The 23,286-nt window shown below is 34.5% G+C and overlaps 1 protein-coding gene across 1 annotated transcript; it reads right to left on the bottom strand.

The window, feature by feature from the left end:
• Positions 1-194: 194 nt before the first annotated feature.
• LOC138330374 (serine/threonine-protein kinase greatwall-like) lies at positions 195-23,168 on the bottom strand. The gene is made up of 13 exons (XM_069277955.1): positions 23,124-23,168; positions 22,410-22,471; positions 21,260-21,360; positions 14,700-14,791; positions 11,649-11,788; positions 10,738-10,826; positions 10,109-10,224; positions 7,522-9,315; positions 5,843-6,137; positions 5,067-5,180; positions 4,715-4,816; positions 4,199-4,309; positions 195-3,378 (listed from the first exon to the last, which is right to left on the bottom strand). Exons 1-13 carry the CDS (start codon positions 23,142-23,144, stop codon positions 3,320-3,322), a joined length of 3,096 nt encoding a protein of 1,031 aa, XP_069134056.1. The 5' UTR covers positions 23,145-23,168; the 3' UTR covers positions 195-3,319.
• Between the last annotated feature and the right edge of the window lie 118 nt (positions 23,169-23,286).

Raw genomic sequence — 23,286 nt, 5'->3', positions numbered from 1 at the left:
GATACAATGTATTTACAGTGTACAATGTAAACTCTTAACAGTATAGTACAGTTTCACACAGTAAATATTATCAGGTGATGTTAACAATGTGTAACACATACAACATCAATATTACAAACATCAAAGTGCAAGTAGGATGAGAAAGAAAATCCTCCCCACAATCCAAGGCCATCTGCAGTGCCAACAACATGACAATTAAACCTCATATGAAATCTGCATCTTTCCCCAGTTAAGATATCTCTTTCATTTTCTATGTCTATCCTTCTAACAAAAAGATATAAATATGTATAGTGCACAGTTACAACGCCACACCCATAGGTCTAACATAATGGTGACAGTGTTGTTATTGAAACATCTAGCTCCAATCCTTAACTATAATAATTATTTTACTCAAGTCACATTCTTTTAACCTATTAGATTTGTTTCTACATCACATGTCCTAAATAACCCTAATCGCCTGAGTGGCTAATCACAACCAAAACATTAATTGCTGCAATGTGCAATCATCAAAATTTTCTCACGAATACATTCATGTTCATATTAACAATAATCAAGTAAAATTGGGAAACAAAAGTTATAAGTCCAACATTCTACCACTCGGCTCCTAAATTTGGATCATGAAGGCCGAGTGGTTAATAGATCTACCGATAGCTCTCTAGATCTACATCAGTGGCCTAGTGGTTAACGTGTCTGGCATTTTACCATTACCCCATCAGCTGAAGTTCACACTACTATCAGCAGTGGTTACTGGTATTTAGAGACAAACCACCAACCAACAGCCAGTACCAGACAACTGTATAAACCTTGATCTTAAATTGGTAACCCAGAGGATTTTTATACTGGTAGAAAGTCAGAAAGGCTTTTCAAAAATTTTAAAACCGCTTGGTCACTAACTAATTAATAAAAGGTTTAGCAATACACAGGATTGTGACATGAAATACAGTACTGTGTAAGTGTCATAAATAATATACAGTGGATTTGCAATGTGAAGCAAATTGACTAGCATAATCATAATTTAAAGCAAAATACAGCTGAAGCTAAGTACCATAGTTAATGTAAATGTACAAATTTTAGTTGGTTTTAGTGCTGTTTTAGTGCTGTCTTGTTGAATATTTTACAAAAAGATTTCATAAAGTTTCTTTTCATGTTTACTGTAAACCAACTTTCTTTTGAGTCTAATTAATTTCACAATTTTCATTCCAAAACAAGTCCATGAAGATTAAGATTCACTGATTGAAAAAAAAAAAATAATGAAAATTCCAATCAATAAATATGATGTACATGGTAAATCATGGAGATATACTTTCGCGAAATAACTTTGATCACAAAATTTGCAAAAGCAAATCACGCGCGAAAGAAAGGTGGTTTACTGATACAGTTGCAAAAATTCTTCGACCAAATTGAAAAACATTTTTAATACCATTGACTTTCTGTTATGGTATTAAATATAATCAAACACATCTAAGTTAAGATCCTATTAAATTTATGGTATTTTGTTCGTCTCTGTCAAAATAGTTCTTATAAATATTAGAGTGATAGAAATCTGTACATTCAGAGTAACAAACTACACAGACATAACATTCTTAACTCATTCATCCCTGAAGACACATTTAGACTCTTCCAAATCAAGGAATGGGACAGTCCACTATTAAATTTTAGGGGTGAAGGAGTTAAATCAAAACTAGTAAAATGGAATCAAAGCACCAAGTTGAATATAGATTTTTTTCATCACCATTTACCTAGTAGCTATATACAAAGCTACAAGAATAATCAAACCATAATATTTTGTTTTCCAATTTATAAATATATCATACAAGCTATGTAGGAAGTTAAACTGATTATATAAACCCAAATATAAAATATGGAGTGTCCATTTCATAGAGATTTTATCAATCAAGTTTTCTAAGGTTTTATTTTTGTGAGCTTGTTGAGCAAAAAAAAAAACTTTGAAAAAAGTTTCATTAAATCACAGATAAAATGATCAAAATTTATGATTCTTTTTAACTACAAGAACCTATATCTAAAGGATTTCAAAATCAAAATGTATTGATGTATCACAAACTCTGGTCAATGTAAGTTAAGAACCTTGGCCTGTGATTAGTTACATCATTTAAGTTAAATTGTTTAGATACAGTTACTGAAGTCAACCCAATGAGCACCCAGGGCGTTTTAAAAATTGAAAAAATGCTAAGGTGCTAATAAGACAAAACCTTGTAGACAATTTTGATAACAAGTTTTGGTCTTATGCCTGGGCAATTGAAATCAAGGCCTCAAAAGGGGAGGGACGCTTATAGGGACATGGACATTTATTGCGCCGAATACTGTTAGCCTAAAAATAATGCACTAATTGGTCTAAGGAGGTCCGAGCAGAAACATGTTAGATCACTGTTCTGTACGTCCTTAAGAGATAAGGCTGTTAATATTCACATAATTGATTATGGTACAGCTCAATTCATTATTGTTCTAATATGTTTAAAATTAAGCATAGCATTAAATATGAGTGCACAAAAAATACTGTATTTATAGTATTTCATGATTAAGTAAATTACGCTAACCATTTATAAGTAACCAATACCCGTTGATACATTTGAAAGCATGTATATCTATCATATAGAGTACAAATTGTTGTAAATAGCATCACAGATAAAAACTATACTTGGTATGTAAACCCAGTATTCACTCATCACAGTCTTATTCATGTCTGTCATTGACCAAGTCAGGACAAATTAGATTGCAGTCATCACAAAAATGTCATAAAATTCAGTTAAACTCTTTTGGTAGCTTTAACTAGTTTCACCAATTACAGCATTCACTATGGTAGCCAATTACAGCGGTCACTTTTGTAGCCAATTACAGGGTTCATTTTCTGTAATTAAACACATGTTGAATCTAAAGCCACACAGACGCTTCTTTTGATTGGATGATTTAAAGGTCACAATCATTCTCTGTTGATTGGCTGAATGAAGGGGTAATAATGATTCTCTGCTGATTGGCTGAATCCAGGGGTCACAATAATTCTCTGCTGATTGGCTAAATCAAGAGGTCACAATGATTATCTAGCTGATTGGCTGAATCAAGGGGTCAAAATGACTCTCTGCTGATTGGCTGAATCCAGGGGTCACAATGATTCTCTTTTGATAGGCTGAATCAAGAGGTCACAACAATTCTGTTGATAGGCTGTATAAAAGGTCAAAGTTCATCTTGTGTCACTTTGAAAGCAGGCTACATGTAGCAGTTACCATACAATTTAGAAAAGACCCTCAAGGTATCACAACATCATTAAATTGGCAGACTGACCATTGTCCAGTTTTGTTGCGGATTATGATGCTTGACCAAAGTCCACTCCAGATACCAGTAATTCCTGCATGCTGTTCTTAGCTGTAAAAATAATACAAAATTACTAAAAATAGACTAAAATCTAACAAAAAGACAATAAAATTAAAGTGGATTAAACCCAGGACACTTATAGCCTAGTTGCTGTGAAAACAACAGTATATAGGGTAAAACAAGTCTAATGACCAAAAGTGAGATATCTTTTTACAGAAAATTACATGGAATACAAAAACACAATAGAATTTTGCAACAATTGTTTACAATTCCTTATTGCTAGGTTATAGATATACATGTATATATTTATTTACATTTACTTGTCACTTCTACTATATAAACTAATCAAGGCAAAGTGAAGTATATGACAGTATAACTGACACCCAAAACGTGACCATTATGACCTCACTAATGTTGACATGGTGACGTCAACTGATCACCGTCAAAATGGCTGTTCCATCTTGTGGATTAAATCGTCATTGATTAACAGTTTTCCTGGTCTAACTTAAACAGTGTTAATGCAGAGACCCCAAAATTAGTTGATAATGTAAATATAAGCATTAAACTATCTTCCTATGGCATCTATATAGACCATAGATGCCATAGGAAGATAGTTTAATGCTTAAATATCTGACAATCTATTTCTAACAACCTAGCCATGATGGCGAAGCAGTTAGGACATTCTTATAATAATGAGAATAATAATGAGTACAAGAATGAGTACAAGAATGGCCCATGTCTAGGCCCCTTTGGACCAAAGTGACTAGGTTATCTGACATTCTCCAACTTAGTCCTGAGACATTGAGACACATGTGTTTCAGTTGCCAGTTATAATTATAACCCACCAATGTCAGATGGATTGCAGTTTTACCTTCGAAGTAAATAGTGTCCTCTTCATCATCAGGTTGTGGTATAAAGGCCGGAGTGATGTCTAGTAGGTTGTTCCAGTCCAGGTCAGCAAACAATGGCATCTCCTTCACTTCTATGGAGTAAATCATTTTACTTATAAACCGGTCCCTTAATACATAAAGTCATTATAAACAATACCTATATAATGGTCATTTGTTCTGATTAAAATGCTTTTTATTCTACATAGAGTCAGAGATTTTCACAGGTAAAATTTTTAGAGATTTGGACTAAAAAATATAGAACAATTAAACTTTAGCAAATGAAAATTTTGTGATTTGGTTTTAAGATTCAAGAGTATATAAAAATCAACCAATTCTTACAATTTCAAAGACAATAAATTAAATTTTCGCGATCAAGTCAATAACCTATAAAATCACAAAAATAACAGGCTTCACAGTATTTACTGATCCAGAAAAGCTATAACACATTTTGTATTACCACACACAACTACCCCCCCTCCCCTCCCACCCCAATATACCTTTGGCTGAGGGGCGGAGATCAGGATCTGTTGTTAGAAGTTCATTGATCACATTCTGGGCGTTCTCTGACAGTGCTTCTTCACCCTCGGGCCATGGAATATCTACAACAGCAAGACAATCACAACTCAGAATAAAGAATAAGCAGTTCCTTTTGGCTTTTATTACACATGAAACGATGAATAGAGGATCTTACATGAGTGGCTATGTAACATGAAATTTATTAAACTTATTCAATAATTTGATAAACCTTTAACTAGCTAGCTGGTAATAAATTTATTATAAAAATATAACTTTTTAATGATTGAACAACTGGTTCTCCAGACCTGTAGAAATGAACATGCTCCTACGTACCTCTGTTGAGTATGTTTTGGAATACGAGTTCTGGCGTCTGATCGTTGAAGGGAGGCACCCCAGTAAGGAATTCAAACACACACACTCCTAGTGCCCACCAGTCGACAGCTGGCCCTGTACCATGAAAAGTTCATTTGATATCAGACAGAATAGAACAATATTCTCCCTCAGATACATCCCAATGTAACCCAACTTGTTTTCACGGTGACTTAATTTTGCTTTTCATATTTACGTTTCATGAGGTTTAGTTTTGTGATTCAGACTTCTGGAGTTCTACTATAACTGTATTTTAAACTTTTTTTGCCTCAAATTATTTTCATGATTTCTTATCGCACATGAATTCTGCAAAATTAAATCTCATACGAGAATAAGTTGGTGAACAGATGTGCATATTTGAGAAAAGAGAGAAAAAAATCCCAAATTTAGTCACCTTTTACTATCATGCAATTGGGGCAGCAGGTACAGTTCACAACCTATACCTGCAGGGAAGTGTAGCAGGGTGAAAATACCTGTAAAGCAACTTATTTTTGTGGCGATATGATTTCTTGAGTAGGAGTTATATGGTTCCACTGTCTATTTCCGGCTCTATTTTGGCACTCGTTATTTTTGTGATTTCTAATTGCTCGCAAAATACGCAAAATCTTATTCCACATGAAAATCATTTGGTTTACAGTAAAATAATCATCTAACTACAAACTACAAGAAACAAACTAATTTGTTGACACAGGTGGTTAATTTTTGAGGCGTAATTGTATGGGCAGTAATACTCTTCTTACCATGTGCTTTCTGTCCAAGAATTTCTGGAGCCAAATAATCAGGTGTGCCCAGAATACGTTCGTCCTCTGTATTAGGTTTCTGCCCCCTCCGCACACTCTTGGGCGTCTTGAAGGGAGTTTTTGCGACATTTCTGGCCGGAGTCCTGCTAAAGCCAGGAGTGGCTGATGGAAAGTCTATCCGTGAAATCTGCGCCACTGGCGTCTCACAAACAGCGGATGCAAAGTGGGCATGTAATGACGTCGACTGTGAGGGTTTAGGTAAGCGTTTAACAACGGGTGTCTTCAAGATCGTATCCTATACAACGAAAACAGAATTAATTGATAAAGACATATGAACCAAATTTTTGTTTTTCATTCAATTTGATACTTTAAAAGATGCTTCTCTGCCGACAGCACAAATTTTTAATCATTTGTATGTGTCTAATTAACACAAAATACAAAAATAATTTATTTTGCTTTTGGTGTAAAGTAAGTAATTTTTTGTATCTGAAGAAAAATACTGAATCATCTGCTCCTGTTTAAGACAGAGAAAAAATACCATTGGACAGTGGTGTAGCATCTTTAAACAATAACATCTATATCTTATATGAAATCATTCATGGCATCAACAATTAAACCATTTATAAAAAGAATAAGAATTAATCATATATCTATTTGAAAATTTAGATCTGGCTGTTACACCAGTATTGTTATTGAAGCAGCAAATTATCTTGATAATATTTCAGAAACTGATAGTAATGAAGACATGGTAGAAAATGCACTAATTAATCTAACCTTTTTGTACTAATTAGTTTTGTATTAATTAGCCTGACCTTTTTGTACCAATCAGTCTGACTTTTTTTTAAATAATTATTCTGACCCTTTTGCACTATTTAGTGTAACCTTTCGTTACTAATTAACCTCATTTTTTTGTACTAATAAGTCTAACCTTTGTGTAATGATTAGTGTAACCTTTTTGTACTATACAGTCTAACTTTTTTGTACTATACAGTCTAAACTTTTTGTACTATACAGTCTAACCTTTTTGTACTATACAGTCTAACCTTTTTGTACTAGTTAGTCTAAACTTTTTGTACTATACAGTCTAACCTTTTTGTACTAGTTAGTCTAAACTTTTTGTACTATACAGTCTAACCTTTTTGTACTAGTTAGTCTAAACTTTTTGTACTAGTTAGTCTAACCTTTTTGTACTAGTTAGTCTAAACTTTTTGTACTACTATAACCTTTAACCTTTTTGTACTATTACAGTCTAACCTTTTTGTACTAGTTAGTCTAAACTTTTTGTACTATTACAGTCTAAACCCTTTTTGTACTAGTTTGTCTAAAACTTTTTGTACTATACAGTACTAATTGTCAACTTTTTGTACTAGTTAGTCTAAACTTTTTGTACTATACAGTCTAACCTTTTTGTACTAGTTAGTCTAAACTTTTTGTACTAGTTAGTCTAAACTTTTTGTACTATACAGTCTAACCTTTTTGTACTAGTTAGTCTAAACTTTTTGTACTAGTTAGTCTAAACTTTTTGTACTATACAGTCTAACCTTTTTGTACTAGTTAGTCTAAACTTTTTGTACTAGTTAGTGTAACGTTTCTGTACTTATTAGCCTAACATTGTTGTACTAATAAGTCTAACCTTTGAGTATTAATTAGCCTAACCTTTTTGTACTAGATAGTCTAACCTTTTTGTATGTAGAGGGCTCTGGCGTTTGTGGAATCGGATTCTGAAATCGTGTGGTCTTTATCGGACTCGTTTTTGTAGGAGACGGGTTGTCTGTTTCCATAGAACCACCAGAATCACTAATTGATGAGTCAAATTCTCGTTCATGATCATCACTCATAGATTCTCGATCTAAGCTCATCTCCTTGCTAGAATGGAGACTAGGTGAAGAGTTTGCTTCATCCCATTGGTCCTTATTCACAGACACCTCGTCCGATTGGTCCTTATTCACAGACACCTCGTCCGATTGGTTCTTATCTACAGAAGCTTCATCTGACTTGTCCTTAGTTTCAGAAGCATTGTACACTACATCAGACTCAGTATGTAAAATCTTCTCTGAATCGACTGTTGTACCACATTTGTCATCGAAAGTTGTCATGCTGACATCAGGTGAAGATGAAGATAGAAACAACAGTGCAGCATTATCATCGTCCGCAGTGCATTTTGTTGAACCATTCTTATCCTGCTTCTGTTGTTCTGAACGAAGTTTGCCCGATAGTCTTCGACAACAAGACCTTGATGCCACTCTTTCTGGTAAAATGTTTTCTTTGCACAAACTTGCACAAGCGTCTGACTTGAGATTTTCTGACGTTAAATCCACAAAGTCTCTGTAGTTATCTGTATTGTACTGTTTCTGACAAAGATTATAGGAACCGAAATCTCTGTGTAGCGTCTCAGAATTACTCCTCTTTATGCGATGTTCATCCCCATAAAGTTTAACCATACAAATCTCCTGTGTGATGCCCGTTCCACTGTGCACCTTTTTCATCAGCGGACTTCTAGCCACCATATCAAAGTTCCGTTTTCTGTTTCGACCTTCACTACTACACCGTCGTTTTCCGCTTGACTGCACATGATCCATCTCCTCGTCTGAGTGATAACTGTATAACCGCCTGTCTCTGCTCCGTCGCACATTTGTGGAATCCTCACTATACATTCTACTTTTATCACAACTTGACTTTGAGCTTTTCTTTCTGTTTTCAACACATCTGTGCCGGGGTTCTTCATTTTCATCGCTGTCTTCGGAGTACGATCCGTGCCGCATCGAACGAAGATTCCTCGCAGCGTAAGAGTTCCACACGGATTCGTTAGATCTGTGCATCTGCGGTGTGTCGTCCATGATGCTTTCCTGTCGAGACGGAGCTTTTAGATGGCTGTTACAACAGTCTTCATCACAGCAGTCATCGCTGTCATGACATTTCTTGTGGAACACCGAATCCGAGCTTTTGTCCACCGACATTTCAATACTTATACTGCTGTCAAAGATACTATCACGTTCGTCACTCATTCCACTCTCGCTGCCACTCCTGCCAAGCTTGCTCCTCAAGCCGCATGAACCTTCTTTCTCTATTTCACTGAGTTTAAGGTTTCGGAAACTGGATCCTTTGTGGCTTTCTGCCATTGACATCAGGTTATGTGTGCTGAGAGTATTTTCATCTGTGAAGAGTCTGGAACGCCTGGAGGACTCCTTTTGAAAAGAGCTACCATCGCTACCACTATTAGACCAGTTCAGCGAGTCTTGTAGAGTTGGTGTCAAGCTCATCACGGGAGGAGGCAGAGTGATGCTCGGTCTCGGTGACGATAATCGTGACCGGGTTGCTTGACTCACCAGACGATCCCTAAGGGATTTAGGTTTGGTGCTATGAGAACTTGGTGAGTTTGTATTGAGGTCTACAAGAGGGCTTCGTGGAAAGCGTTTTAGTCTCGAGGCAGGGGTGTCAACTGTGTCAATGTTCACTTGTGACTTTTTTGTAGACTGAAATACAAAACATCCAGATGTATTATAATGAAACTAATTGAAATGCATATAGATACTGAGAACCTTTCTTTCGCAGACAGAGTAAATTTATAAAGGTTTATCTCCTCAAATGTATATAGATCTCACTTATAATGACAGATATTTCCTTTGATAGATAATGGGACTAATTCACATACCACATGATACTAGATAATGTTTGTGTGGGATTTTTTCTATTGGTGATGGAATTACGCTAAAAGATGATATCCCGCACTAAATGACATCATTTCAGCGGGAATATTACCAAGAGTTAGATTCCATCACCTCTAGAGATACTAGTAAAACATTATGGGGTATCACATGGCACATTAATTAATTCCATTACATAACATTAAAAAGACCAACTAATAGTGGCACACAATGTTACTATCACAGTACTTATAAACTATATATATCAATCATGGTGCGCTAATGCGCACCATTGGCTGTGCTAGAACACCCAATATATGTTACACACCAATGCATGTCAAAAATATGACAACCAATGATTAATGAACTTTATAATTTTGAATCACAATATTTCTTGGTTAATAGTGCAATGAAAATGTTTGAAATCAACTGCAATATTAGTTTTTGTGGAAGTATTGGAGAAAAATAATCAGGCATGGGTTCGTCTGTCGTTCAAGTAGTTAAAGAAATCTTGACACAAATGTAAGATTTTGGTCGGCCAAGACTTGTGTTTACAAACCGAAATCTCACATTCTGTCCAGTTGACAGACCCATTTAAGATTCTATTGCTCTGGAAACTTACAAATCCTAAATTACTCTTGAAGGAGAAGATCTGCCCGGGTGTACGAAAATAATCCATCTTGTGACTGCTGTAGGGTAGAGGAGTCTTTCCTAGCTCGCCTTGTTGTTTATAAGAACCTGGCCAAAAATAAAAGTTTTACACTGTCACATCCTTATATGTACCAAATATCAATCCAGAGAGGGAAGTTTCCATAATTGTAAGAAAGATTTTTGGGATTGAAGGTTTCTTGAAGGCCAAAAAACCTCTAGATTCAACACTGAATATGTTTGCTTATGAAAAGTCAAATCTGGTCAAACAAATGGTGTCAATGATTTGAACAAATTTGACAGCCCTTTATCCCAGCATATACATCAAGACTCAATATCAGATCTCTATAAGCCTCTAAGTTTTTGAAAGAAATCATTGAAAGACATAAGTCCATTCGACACCTGTGACCTTGAACAAAGGTCAGGTCTATTCATTCAAACAAATTTGGATGCCCTTTATTCCAGTTAGTTACAGCCCAATATCAGGTCTCTAGACATCTTACTTATTTACAAGAACTTACTGAAAGATCTTAGCCTAATTAACCCTGTGACCTTGAATAACAAATTTGACCCTGTGACCTCGAATAACAACTTTGACCTTACCCACTTCGAACTGGATTTTAGATAAGCCGAAGTCTGTAAGCTTGATGTGGCCTTCTGGTGATATTAACATGTTATCAGGCTTCAGGTCTCTGTAATTTAAAGGTTTAAACATTAGATTACTGATTCTAAAAGGATGTCTTTTATCTAAAAATACCTTCATACATTCATATTCAAGAATACCTATAATTCACATTTATCTAGATTGTTCAATCTGATTGAAATAGAGGTCCTTATAACCACTCTGTTCAATAGAGGATCTGACGACATCTTGTAAGGGGTCATGTTCGGATGACCTTTTACCACGTGTACTTCTGATCAAATACATTTTCTACACATTGCTACGTCAATTGATAACACCATTTCATCCCAGTATACATATACATTTAGCTTTGTTGTGCATTTTGGGCGAGATGACTTAGTACACGAAATTAATTCGGACAGATTTTTCAAACTATTTCGTCCCCAGTCAAGATTCCGGCAGTGCCAATTCCATTGGCCAATTCCAAAGGTCATCTTGACATGACCCCTAATGGGATGTTGTCAGATCCTCTTATCAAACGTAGTGATAATAAGGATCTGTATTTTAATCAGATTGACCTAGACTTTATTTACCGTTAACCAACGTTCTTTCCTATGTGATTTAATTTCGTGAATTTGCATTAAAAAATAACTGTAAAAGTTTATTTCCAAAAATAAATATTATCTGAGAAGGACTCCATTTATGGAACACCAAACACAAACCTCGCTGTAAGTATTAGTTACCCCTGAAATGTACCTATAATTGACGTCTACATGTAAATATTATTTACCAATGAACAATACCCCTTGAATATAGAATATTTGATATTTACCTGTATGTTTTATCTACCTGTTAACAAAACCCCTGCAATATACCTTTAATTAATGTTTACCTGTGAACGATACCTCTGGAATGTAGGTACTGTAAAGCCAGTGTCACCTCTGCGGCGTATATTAGTGCCATATCCTCGTCAAAGAAACCGTAAATAACGAGCAGACTTTTGACGTCTCCACCAATCATATACTCCATTACCTGACAAAACAATCAATACAATATATGCAATGAACAAGAGTGGTTAAAGAACAGCAACTAGATTAAAGCTCATCTCTGGCAGCTTTTATAGACATTTGAGCTTAATTCATTATGCAAGCACATTTTTACCCATTGGGCCCCTTGAAATCCCCAAAATCTTGTGTTTTGGTCCTAAAACGATTGTTCATATCCATAACAATACAATGTATACGTATTCATATACTAAGACAGAATTCAATGCAAGTAGTAACAGAAAATTTAAGTACAAATTGGCCCCTTTAATGTCTGAAAATCTTAACAATTTTTATCTTTGATCCTGGAAAAAGTTTTTCCATAACTATAAATTAATAATATTTCCTACTAAGAAGTTCACAAATAAAATAAAATCATGAAATAAACTACAGAATACATGTAATGTAGAACTTCACATGTAATTAGGACTTCAACTTCAGCCCCTTCCTTTTGTGTATTTATAATTATTTGTGTGAAACACAAGACAAAGAAGCTGATCAAAGCAGACTGTGATATGAAGTATTTTAAACACATCACAGTCACTTTAATCTCCTCTTCATCTCCAAATCCATCTTCTTCACATGTTCTACATCAAAACCTTTATCTTATTATCTGTACAAAACTTCTTTCCTAAAAGTTTTTGTATCGGAAAATTGTTTCAAGAAAGGTCAATAGACTATTGACAACCTAGCATATTAGGATGTTAGTTCATTATAATGATATGCTCTGATACGAAATATCATAAAGATTTGCTCAGATATAGTCATAAATATAAAATGTTTAACTCAACAAGAGGCCCAAAGGGCCTTAACGGTCATCTGACTACCTTGGCAATAGTAAAATTGATTATATATGATGTCACTTTGTCAGGACCATGTCAGGATCATTTTCAATTTCTTTCAACAAATTTTATTGCAAACAAGAGGCCTTAACATATAGGAAATCAATTAGATATAGTGTCATGGTAGCCATCTTCCATTTGGGATCAACCAGAGATGTAACAATACTTTGTCAGGACCATGTCAGGATCATTTCATGCAAGTTTCAGCCAAATCGCACAGGTAGAACTTGAGAAGAATTTCAAAATGTGTTTTCAAGATGGTGGCTGTGGCGGCCATCTTGGATTTCGGATCGACCCGGAAAAAACCACAACACTTTGTTGGGACCATGTCAAGATCATTTAGTGCAAGTTTCAGCCAAATCGCACAGGTAGAACTTGAGAAAAAGTTCAAAATGGTTTTCAAGATGGCGGCTGTGTCGGCCATCTTGGATTTCGGATTGACCCAAAAAATAACAAAACTTTGTCGGAATCATGTCAGGATCATTTCATACAAGTTTCAGTCAAATCGCACCGGCAGAACTTGAGAAGACGTTCAAAATGTGTTTTCAAGATGGCAGCTGTGGTGGCCATCTTGGATTTCAGATCAACCCGAAAAATAACAACACTTTGTGGGACCATGTCAGGATGCAAGTTTCAGCCAAATCGCACCGATAGAACTTGTGTTTTCAAGATGGCTGCTGTGGCGGCCATCTTGGATTTCGGATCGACCCGAAAAATAACAAGGACATAGTCATTCAGATCCCCCGCCAATGGAGATATCAAAGCTGAAGTAAGTTTGATTGTGGAGACTTATGTGTATGAAAAAAAACCAGGAAAAAGGAAGTTGAGCTAAAGAAAGATGGAGTATAATTCAAGTAGAGCGGGGCTGCAATTGTTGAATCAGGTATACAGCCTTGACATTTATATTAGACTATATACACAAAGATGGGTGGAGTTTTGCAAAGTAACATTTACCATTTACCATGATATTTTCAGCAATGTTTCCATGGTAATGGAAAAAGTGCCAAATAATGACAACCTAAAAATAGCAAAAGGTACAACTAGACCATAAAAAGAATGTGTCTATGAAGTTTCGTGGAAATATCTCTGCTGGTTTTTAGAGTTATGCTCCGGAAATGAACCTGCTACAAAAATATGATATTTTCAGCAATGTTTCTATGGTTACAGAAAAAAGCACGAAACGTGAAAACCTAAAAATAGCAAAAGGCACTACTAGACCATAAGAACAATGTATCTATGAAGTTTCATGGAAATATCTCTGCTGGTTTTAGAGTTGTGCTCCGGAAACGATTCTTACGCAAAAATCTGCCATTTTCAGCAATGTTTCCATGGTTACAGAAAAAAGTGCAAAAAGTGAAAACCTTAAAATATCAAAAAGCCCTACTAGACCATAAGACTAATGTGTCTATGAAGTTTCGTGGAAATATCTCTTCTGGTTTTAGAGTTATGCTCCGGAAACGAACCTGGTACAAAATATGATATTTTCAGCAATGTTTCCATGGTTACGGAAAAAGTGCAAAAAATGAAAACCTAAAAATAGCAAAAGGCACTACTAGACCATAAGAACAATGTGTCTATGAAGTTTCATGGAAATATCTCTGCTGGTTTTAGAGTTGTGCAGGGGATAACAACACTTTGTCAGGACCATGTCAGGATTATTTCATGTAGGTTTCAGCAAAATCACAATGGTAGAACTTGAGAAGAAGTTCAAAATGTGAAAAGTTAACGCACGGCCGACGACGACGGATGAAACATGACGACTATAGGTCATCGTGACCCTTCGGGTCAGATGACCTAAAAACTATAATACCAAGTTTAAACCATTTCCAATAGGAATTTCAAGTACTATGAGCTGGAACATGTGTTTAACCTGTAATGCATAAAATTAAGTAAACTTGATCCCCTACCAAGATGAGTTGAAAATAATTAGAAAGTCATTTTGACCCCTACATTGAGTTCCTGTATTTCATTACAGGTTTAATTTAGATAAGGCCTCAGTCTAGCTAGTGGCCCTGTAATGACCAGTGGCCCTGGCCCCATGACCAAATACTACTTTACCAGGAATATATTTTGCTGACAGTGAAGCGAGTAGAATAACTGGACGATGAAAGGACTCTTGGTGACTGCCATGGCATCCCGCTCAGCCAAAACTGAAATCATATCATAATCAGATAATCGGTATAATTATATATAATGGTAAAATCGTAGGTTAAAAAGCCGGTTAATCAATGTTAAATGATTTGTGACTAACCCAAGTCTCTATAAGTATAAGATTTTCATTACATTCTCAAGTTTCAAACCAGGGGGAGATAATCATAATAATTCTAGTATTAGAATTCAACTGAGAAATCTTAAATCAACAACATAGGGTCTGATGGCCATCTTAAAAATTTGCAAAGGCAATTACAATTTTTAAGTACCAATTTGTATATATACAAATAATTTCATAGCACACTATTTAATCTGAGAGTGAGTCCCATACTTAAATCTGCTAGTCTATACTACATATTGTGTATTATATACTTTAATAGGTAAATTTTACATTGCTCCATGCTTTTATTTGACTCTCAAACATTTTTCAGACAAATATAATCAAAGTACTGAAAGTACTGCTACGGTAAAACTTCTGGATGATAGGATTTGATTCGAGTGTTAAAGATTGATAAGTCAATGGTTATATTATCAGTATAACTGCAAATTGGAAAACGATCCAAAGAAAACAGGACTTAAACTAAGGCTGAAAAACTAATACAAATAATTGTTTTTTTATTTGGTCGTAATAATTTATCACATTGATTTATTTTCTCACATTTTGTACAGGTCCAGTTATTCTAAATACACATAATGCATTTCAGTGCAGAACCTTCAATCAAAGAGGAAGTATTTATGTTGTCAAGTTTATATAAAGAAAAGTTTCAGCATTATGGTGACTTGTAATGTCAAATTAAATAGATTTTTTTTGTTAAAAACTAAACAGGCATTCTTCAGATATCAAGAAAAAACTTACTGGTTATATTATATAAAATCTCATATAATGTTTAAGCAATACCGTACACGTATTTGACCTTTAATGACTAATATGAATGACATCAAGGATTTCCTTTTTAACAAAAATGTATCTAGCAAGTTTAAGAACACCATACTATCTATAACTACAAAAATTAATGGTTGTCAGACCGTGTAACATATATAACTAACGTATATTGTCATAAAGGATGACTTTCATGCTACATAACTTCACTAATACTACTTTGGCAACATATCAGGGAGAATGAGGGGAAAGAGAGGGAAAGAGAGAAAAAAATCTCTGTCAGCTATCAGCTGTTTACCGGTATATGCTTTATCAAGTTTCAAGTACATGAATGTATATATATTAACTATAAAACTAAATAACCTGAGTTAATTAACTAAACGACATGTAAATGGCACGAAGGATGTTTTTTGTCAAAACATGTTAATATTTTTTCTCTATGTCTATCAAGTTTGTAGTACATTACAACATATATTCTAACAAACGGTAACGGCACGAGTTACCTAAATGACAGATATTGTCATCAGTGTTCTTTTCTAACTACAATATGTAAATATCTTCTTATTAAACATTATGGAAAGTTGTTCAGCAAAATTTGGAGCAAGGATAGGTCCAAAATTCGGATCGCAAATTCACTCAGAAATTTTACTTGGACATGATAATTTACTATATTTACATATGTCCCTATATAGTCAACGGGAGGGGAGTTGCGTTCAAATTAGCGTAAACGCAATGACGTATGAATACAAACGCAGTGCAGGTTCGGACTACTTCTAGTTCACGCTTCGATAAGATTTTGCGTCATAAGTTGACGGATTTTAAAATAACAATAAAGAGTTTTTATTAGATCTAATTAAATATGTATTTGATATCAAAACAAAACATGTGTTCAAGCATTGTAACGGTAATAAACTACAAAATGAATCGCTGGTCGGGGCTACAACCGGGGGGCTTTCCTCAGGAATGTTCGGGGAATCCCATAGTTACGTGAGATGTACATGTGTGTACGGTCACTCATCTCACCTAAATATACAGAACATTTGATTGTCGGTGAATAATTATGGGAGCTTCTAAGCGAACAATAGGTTAACAGATCATATACAGGTTTCCAGAAAAAAAAAAAAACATTACAGGTAGCTTATCCGAAACAGTATCATCAGCTAAATGGCCCCGTCTTTGCATTCAAAATAGACCTACACACACGCAAACACTTGTCTATCCTCCGTACAATAAAATAAAAGTCATGACTATGAAGAATTTAGTGTATATCGCGTTCTTAGACCGATACATATACATGACAAACATTCAACAGCTCAACGGTCATACCATCAATAGGCTTTATCACAGTCACTTTCCTCGGTTGAAAATCAAATATGGCGGCTCGCTCCACTTCGGACCGCATCACTACCCTGACAACGATACATACCGGTAGACTTTCCGCCTTGGTTATCTCAATTTTTATTCGAAATGGACATTATTAATATATATTATCAAATTGAGAAAAAATATATGTTGAAAATAACAGAAAAGTGTCATTGTTGTATTTCAACCCAAACTGCAGCTATAACATTCAACAATCGGAACTATATCTTCGGTCATCCTGACTACCGTAGTTACCCAACTTAGCAACCATCACCGTTTTAAATATAACGTAAAAGTAGATTTATTTATGTAAATATATAGATTGAACAGTGTTTTGATTACGTTAAAGGTGGTATGAACGCAATGGGATACAGACATATTCTACATGTAGCGCTAACGCGCTACATTGAATATGTCTGTATCCCATTGCGTTCATACCACCTTTAACGCAATCAAAACACTGTTCAATCTCTATTTGAAATTTGACTATTGGTTCCAAAACTGTTTTCATAAGGCTTGAACATGATAATTTACTTTGAAATATGAATATTGGTAGAAAAACTGTTCTTATAAGGCTTGGTTCAAGAAAAACATAATTGTAGTATATGATTTAATGAAGGATAGTGACACGCTTACTTTTTACTGTTTTGATGAATTGATACAAATCTATCAGATTAGTACTAATTTTGTGGAATATCACGGTTTTATTATCTGCTAATAATACCTGAGAATACCTGAATTAGGCTGACTCTGAAATATGTCAAATTTGTTTCCTACTTACATTAAATATTTCATATTGATCTGTACAATGTAATGAAAAAATAACATACTCCTACCGGGAGGAGAAGATGGGAAGACTTAATTAGTTCAGTCGAATCATTTGAAATGGGTTGATATTTCTAAAATTTCCTTTACAGTAACGAAAATTATAAGCTTCAGTGGTTTCAATATATATTATAGCAGATTCACTCAGCAATTTTACTTTGACATGATAATCTACTCTGAAAAAAACATTGTGTTACAAATTATATAAGTACATTTGCCTAGTACAGAATAGTACGTACATGTATTACAATTTCAGTTATATTTTAAACACCTCCGAATTTTTTCATTTAATTTGCATAAACAACCAAACGATAAGATTTCGTTATAAAATGACACTTAATCCTCTAAACAATAGAACAGCCAACTCTAGATCACTGCTTATTGTTTTGATGTGGTCATGATCAATGTATCACACCTTCACGCTTGGCTGCACACTGCTACAGATACGAAGAGATGTATATATGGGGTGGTTATCTATCCTTTAATCTTCGAAATATTTTTCTCGAAAACCCAGCTCCCTACCGCTCCGAACCGCTGTAAATGAAAATGTGTATGAGCAAGGGACGTCAGAAACATTATATAACATGTGTTGAGAATATGTATAACAGTATTTACATTAAAACCTATCTATTAAAACCACCCAGTGGTCTGAGTAAAAGTGGTCTTAATAGCGAGGTGGTCTTAATTCTGAGGTGGACCAGGTTTCTTCTATGATCATGACGATCAAGAACAGAAACTCTGTATCCTAGCTGACCGGTACATAATATATGTATTGTATTTTTGTTTCAAAATTGAAATTTTATGAAAAATGCAATATACATGTATATATAAATGTATATTATATATTTTTTTTTTAATTTTTTGTTCATTTTTTTGCATTTAACACATTTACAAATACATGGGACATCAACATAAACTTGACATGACATATATATTACATTTATATATAAAAAAAACCATAAGAAACATAACATAGCATGCTGAGTATGTACATGTACGTGTGGGGAAAAAAACAGTTTGATATATTTTGGTTAAGATAAATTTGCAAATTACTATATTTGATCAATTAGTTTTGTCGGCCATTAGAATCTTAATCATATCATATTTTAATGCATGCGTATCTAATCAAAACCAATAATTTACAAATATTTTTTAAAGTTTGATAAATTAGGGACTTATAATGACTATACCATTTATTTCTAGAGCATAGACATATTTTTTTCATTGAATAAAGTTAATGGTGTTATGTGTGCTTATTTAAATCTTAAACTGAATTTCACTGAAGTAATTGTTGACAATCTAAATGAAAATACTTTTTCTAGACATTACTTTCTATTATGTTTTAATTATAATTCAAATACATATCGTTAGTTTAATCAGAGATTTAGATAGTTATTAAAATATCTATGTCTCTGGTTTAATTATCACATAGTATCACCTGAGGTAAATGAGAATCTCTGTGTTTAAAATTGGTATTGATCTGTGTAAATTATTATTAATATTTACGTAAATCGATTTTAATTATCCCGCCATGTGCAATGATTGGTCAAATAATAACTTACGATCACAATCGGTAAAGTGTTTGAAAGACTACTGTGCAATAGTCAAGCGTACTTTTAACTAATGCAAAACACTGATTGTTTACCGCAACAAAATAGATGACACATCTATTGAAATGAGATGATTGACGTACGGTACTTCATAAATATCTGAAATAAGATCAATATATCTCATACATTAAAGAATTTTAATTCCATTGGCGTTACACGTATGAGAAAGAACTGCCTAAATCGTTCGATCTCGCCACCAGGGCTATCGAAAGAACGTTGCATTACTTGTGGTTTCGATCACGTCAACTGCCAGTCACAAGTATGCAAATGATGGCGATTAACACTCTCCTAGTACATGTAGATAATCTGATAATTAGGTCGACGGAAACAAAAGACTGACTGATGTACCTGCGGGTAGTTGTTCACGGGTTGCTGCGTGCGGGAAGGTGAGGCACAGCGAGGTGTGAAGTCACATGTGCCTGTGGTCATAATCAAAGGGTCAATTAGTGTTAATTTAGTGGTCGTTGGGACTATGAAAATTGGTCGTAAAACGGAATAGCGGTGTGATTGTATTTCTGAAGAGAAAAAAAAAATCGGAACTGAAAATAAGTGGCCGTAATAGTGGGATGTTCGTAATTTAGTGTATATGCTATACATGTCTATGTTTGGAATAAACTTTTGGAAAATAAAAATAAAATAAAACAAAAATAAATATAAAGACAAAATAAAAGATTATTTTCAAGCATGGTGAATTAACAACAAATAAAAATATGAAATAAAAAAAATAAAAATAATCTGCCGACGATAAGGGTTGAACCCGGGCCGTCCGCATAGAAAGCTCAGGACTTACCACGACACCACTTGTATCTGTTAGATAGTTTGTGAATATCATTAAGTTAATAATGAAATGCAGTTCACTATATTTTCTTATTTTCTTCGCAATCCACTTAAAATGATATTGATGCTACTGAATAAGTTTACACAATGATTCTAAACTAGTTTATATTGTATCTGGGTGCAAATTACAACTACATATACCACAAATGTGTGGATATTCAGTTTATTCTTCACGACACCAGCCGGGGGGGTAAAAAGCTAGTTCCGGAATTGCGATCCCAATACTGGTAAAACCAAGTTTTACCGACAAATAAAAATGCTACATTTTGTTTTTTCCAGTTCTGAATGTAATCAATAGATGAAATGTCAATTTCTATTTGAATTAAATTTCGTCGAGTCCCCTTGACTCATCTGATCATTTATTTTAGGAGTTTACATAAATTTTTGAAAATGGAGAAAATTAAACCTGTGTCAGGGAAAACCTACAGTATCTTGCCAATGTATGCTGATCACCTATGACCAATCCAGCACAAATTTTCAAACACAAACTTATCATCGATATCATATATAGCAAAAATACCTGGGACCAGTTTCATCTACATTCTGTAACTTTAGGAATTCCCTAACTTAAAATTTTCCATAAGCATAAATTGATAAAGCATTATAGAAGTTAATAAAAGTTTATCAACTTAATACTTTTTCAGAATTTTGTAGTTCTTATACATGTGTAAAAATGCAAAGTTACGATAATCCATTCCCTGACATTTTCATTCAGACTGCAATTTTTCAAGACCATCGACCGTCTGGATTATCAGTGGTCCACTGTAATATGCTTTTACTATGGAGAATCCTAAGCTTTAAACTCATTCACCCCTGAAATTTCACAGTGGACTGGTCTAGTCTATGATTTAGGAGAGCCTAAATGTGTCTTCAGGGGTGAATGGAAAGTTAAGGAAGATTGATGAAACTGAAGTCTGTCCCTAAAGAGCAGATATCTCTGTGATAAACTTTACCTTGGTCCACCATGTTCTTGTTCACCATCTCACATTTCTTCATCACTTTTATGGCATAATATCTCTTAGGGTTGTCTTTTCTGTAGCCTAAAAACACTTTGCTGGAAAGAAGAAATAACAGGATCAAAACTCACATGCATTTTTCTGTAATTAAATTAAAAAGTCCACAAAATGTTTGCATTGTAAGATTATAACATAAATCAGACTTATACACTATGCAAATTCCACATAGGGATTGAACGTATTTTTCTAATTTATGAAAATAAAAATTATTGAAAGGCTATTATATTATATTTAAAATTAAGACACCCATGCATATACGACGAGAAAAGAGATTAATGGAATAGCTGGACGACAAAGTCGTTCCACAACGTCGCGTTTTCAAGCTTCCGCCTTCTGGTTGACTTGTTTTGCAAATGACAAACGATAAACAAGAAATATATTTACAATAAGATTTGACTGACTTATAACAGTAAACCTTAGTTGATTCTACATCAAGAAACATATTAAAGATTATACATTTAAATATTGTCGGGGACTATTTTTTATTGATATGAAACTGGCGTAATGTTTGGAAACCGGCTGATCACGCATCGATGCATGAGAATTGTTGTATTCATATTGTTTTCATAGACAAATGTTTGTTTTCGTCAGTTGGTTGATTCATATAGCGACAAAACACTCAGAATGTAAATATTAGGGGATAGCTATAGTTTGTTAGAAGCCAAGTATATTACAAATCAGTATTCTCCAAATATCAGACCCTATATCTCACTTGGAATATAAGGATATTATTTTAATAAGATTGATTAATTCATGTCCAGCCACAGCACAAAATTTATTGAAAGGCCCTGCCACATGATTTTTCTTAAGCGGCCAATCGGCTGATCAACTTCAGCTCTAAAATATGTATACACATAGTGACGTCAGACACATCTGAAAGTGACACAAAGGTGGAAGTACATGTAGCCCCAGGCTGCTAATTAGGGCCATTGGGGTATCGGTCAAATCAAGGCGTGTTCACACTTCTGTTAATTTGTTCACTTAATTATCAAGCCAGTGTCCAATTGCCTGGTATATGTAGGGACAACAGGGCATTTGGAAAACACTAGCATGCATGGAGTATAGAGTATTTATAACAAACCATTACCCGAAAGCTCCTCTACTAATGGGCTTGACAAACACAAAGTCTTCTATACTAGTACTTGAATGCTGAAAAAAAAAAAGAAAAATAAAGACCATATAAACTTAGAAGATCAGAGACAACAAGGTCCTGTACAGGTTTTGTTTGGTGTCATCAATACATGCTTACATTTATTATTAATTATCTTGCATGTAACATGGATGTATGTGAGGATACAGGAAACAACTTTATAAAAGATGTTTGTTCAAAATGGAATTATTGGCCATTTCCTTAACCCCTCCCCCTTAAAAATTTTGGATTGGATGTTCCCTTATAATAACCCCAATGCCTCCAACCCACCATTGACACAATACAGCATCCCCCCCCCCCCCTCCCTCATCAACCCATCCCACCCCATTTTCCGGCCGGGACTGTGCATTCATTATTCATTCTGTTGTTTTGAAACCTTAACATAAGAATCATTTATAGTTCAGCGCATTATGTGCATAAGCCTAATTTTTCAGCGAATAACATCTGAGCTTGCCCCTGAAACCTGCTGATCTGGGGGCCAAATCATGAAACTGCCACAGCATCAATCAATGATAAAATCCGCAATGTGCAGAGAATCTCTCAATTCAATTTGTGTCAAAAAATAAACTTAATGAATATAAAATGCCAATTAGTATCATTTTTCTGATATAGACAGTGATTATACGCAGCTTCGGAAATACATCAACTTACCGATTTTGGATCGACCGCCATTTTTTCTGTTTACGGTCGGTTTTGAAAACTCTCAAAGGGGAGGTAACTCTGCGATTACTAACGTTTAGCGGGCACCTGCACCATTTTTAATTGATATTTTTACTTTAATTAAAATCTTTTCAAACGAAAAAGATTTACTGTA

This window comes from Argopecten irradians, chromosome 8, assembly GCF_041381155.1.
Source record: "Argopecten irradians isolate NY chromosome 8, Ai_NY, whole genome shotgun sequence".
Taxonomy (NCBI): Eukaryota; Metazoa; Mollusca; class Bivalvia; order Pectinida; family Pectinidae; genus Argopecten; species Argopecten irradians.
The sequence above is the reverse complement of the archived record's forward strand: the minus strand, read 5'-3'. Positions and strand labels throughout refer to the sequence as shown.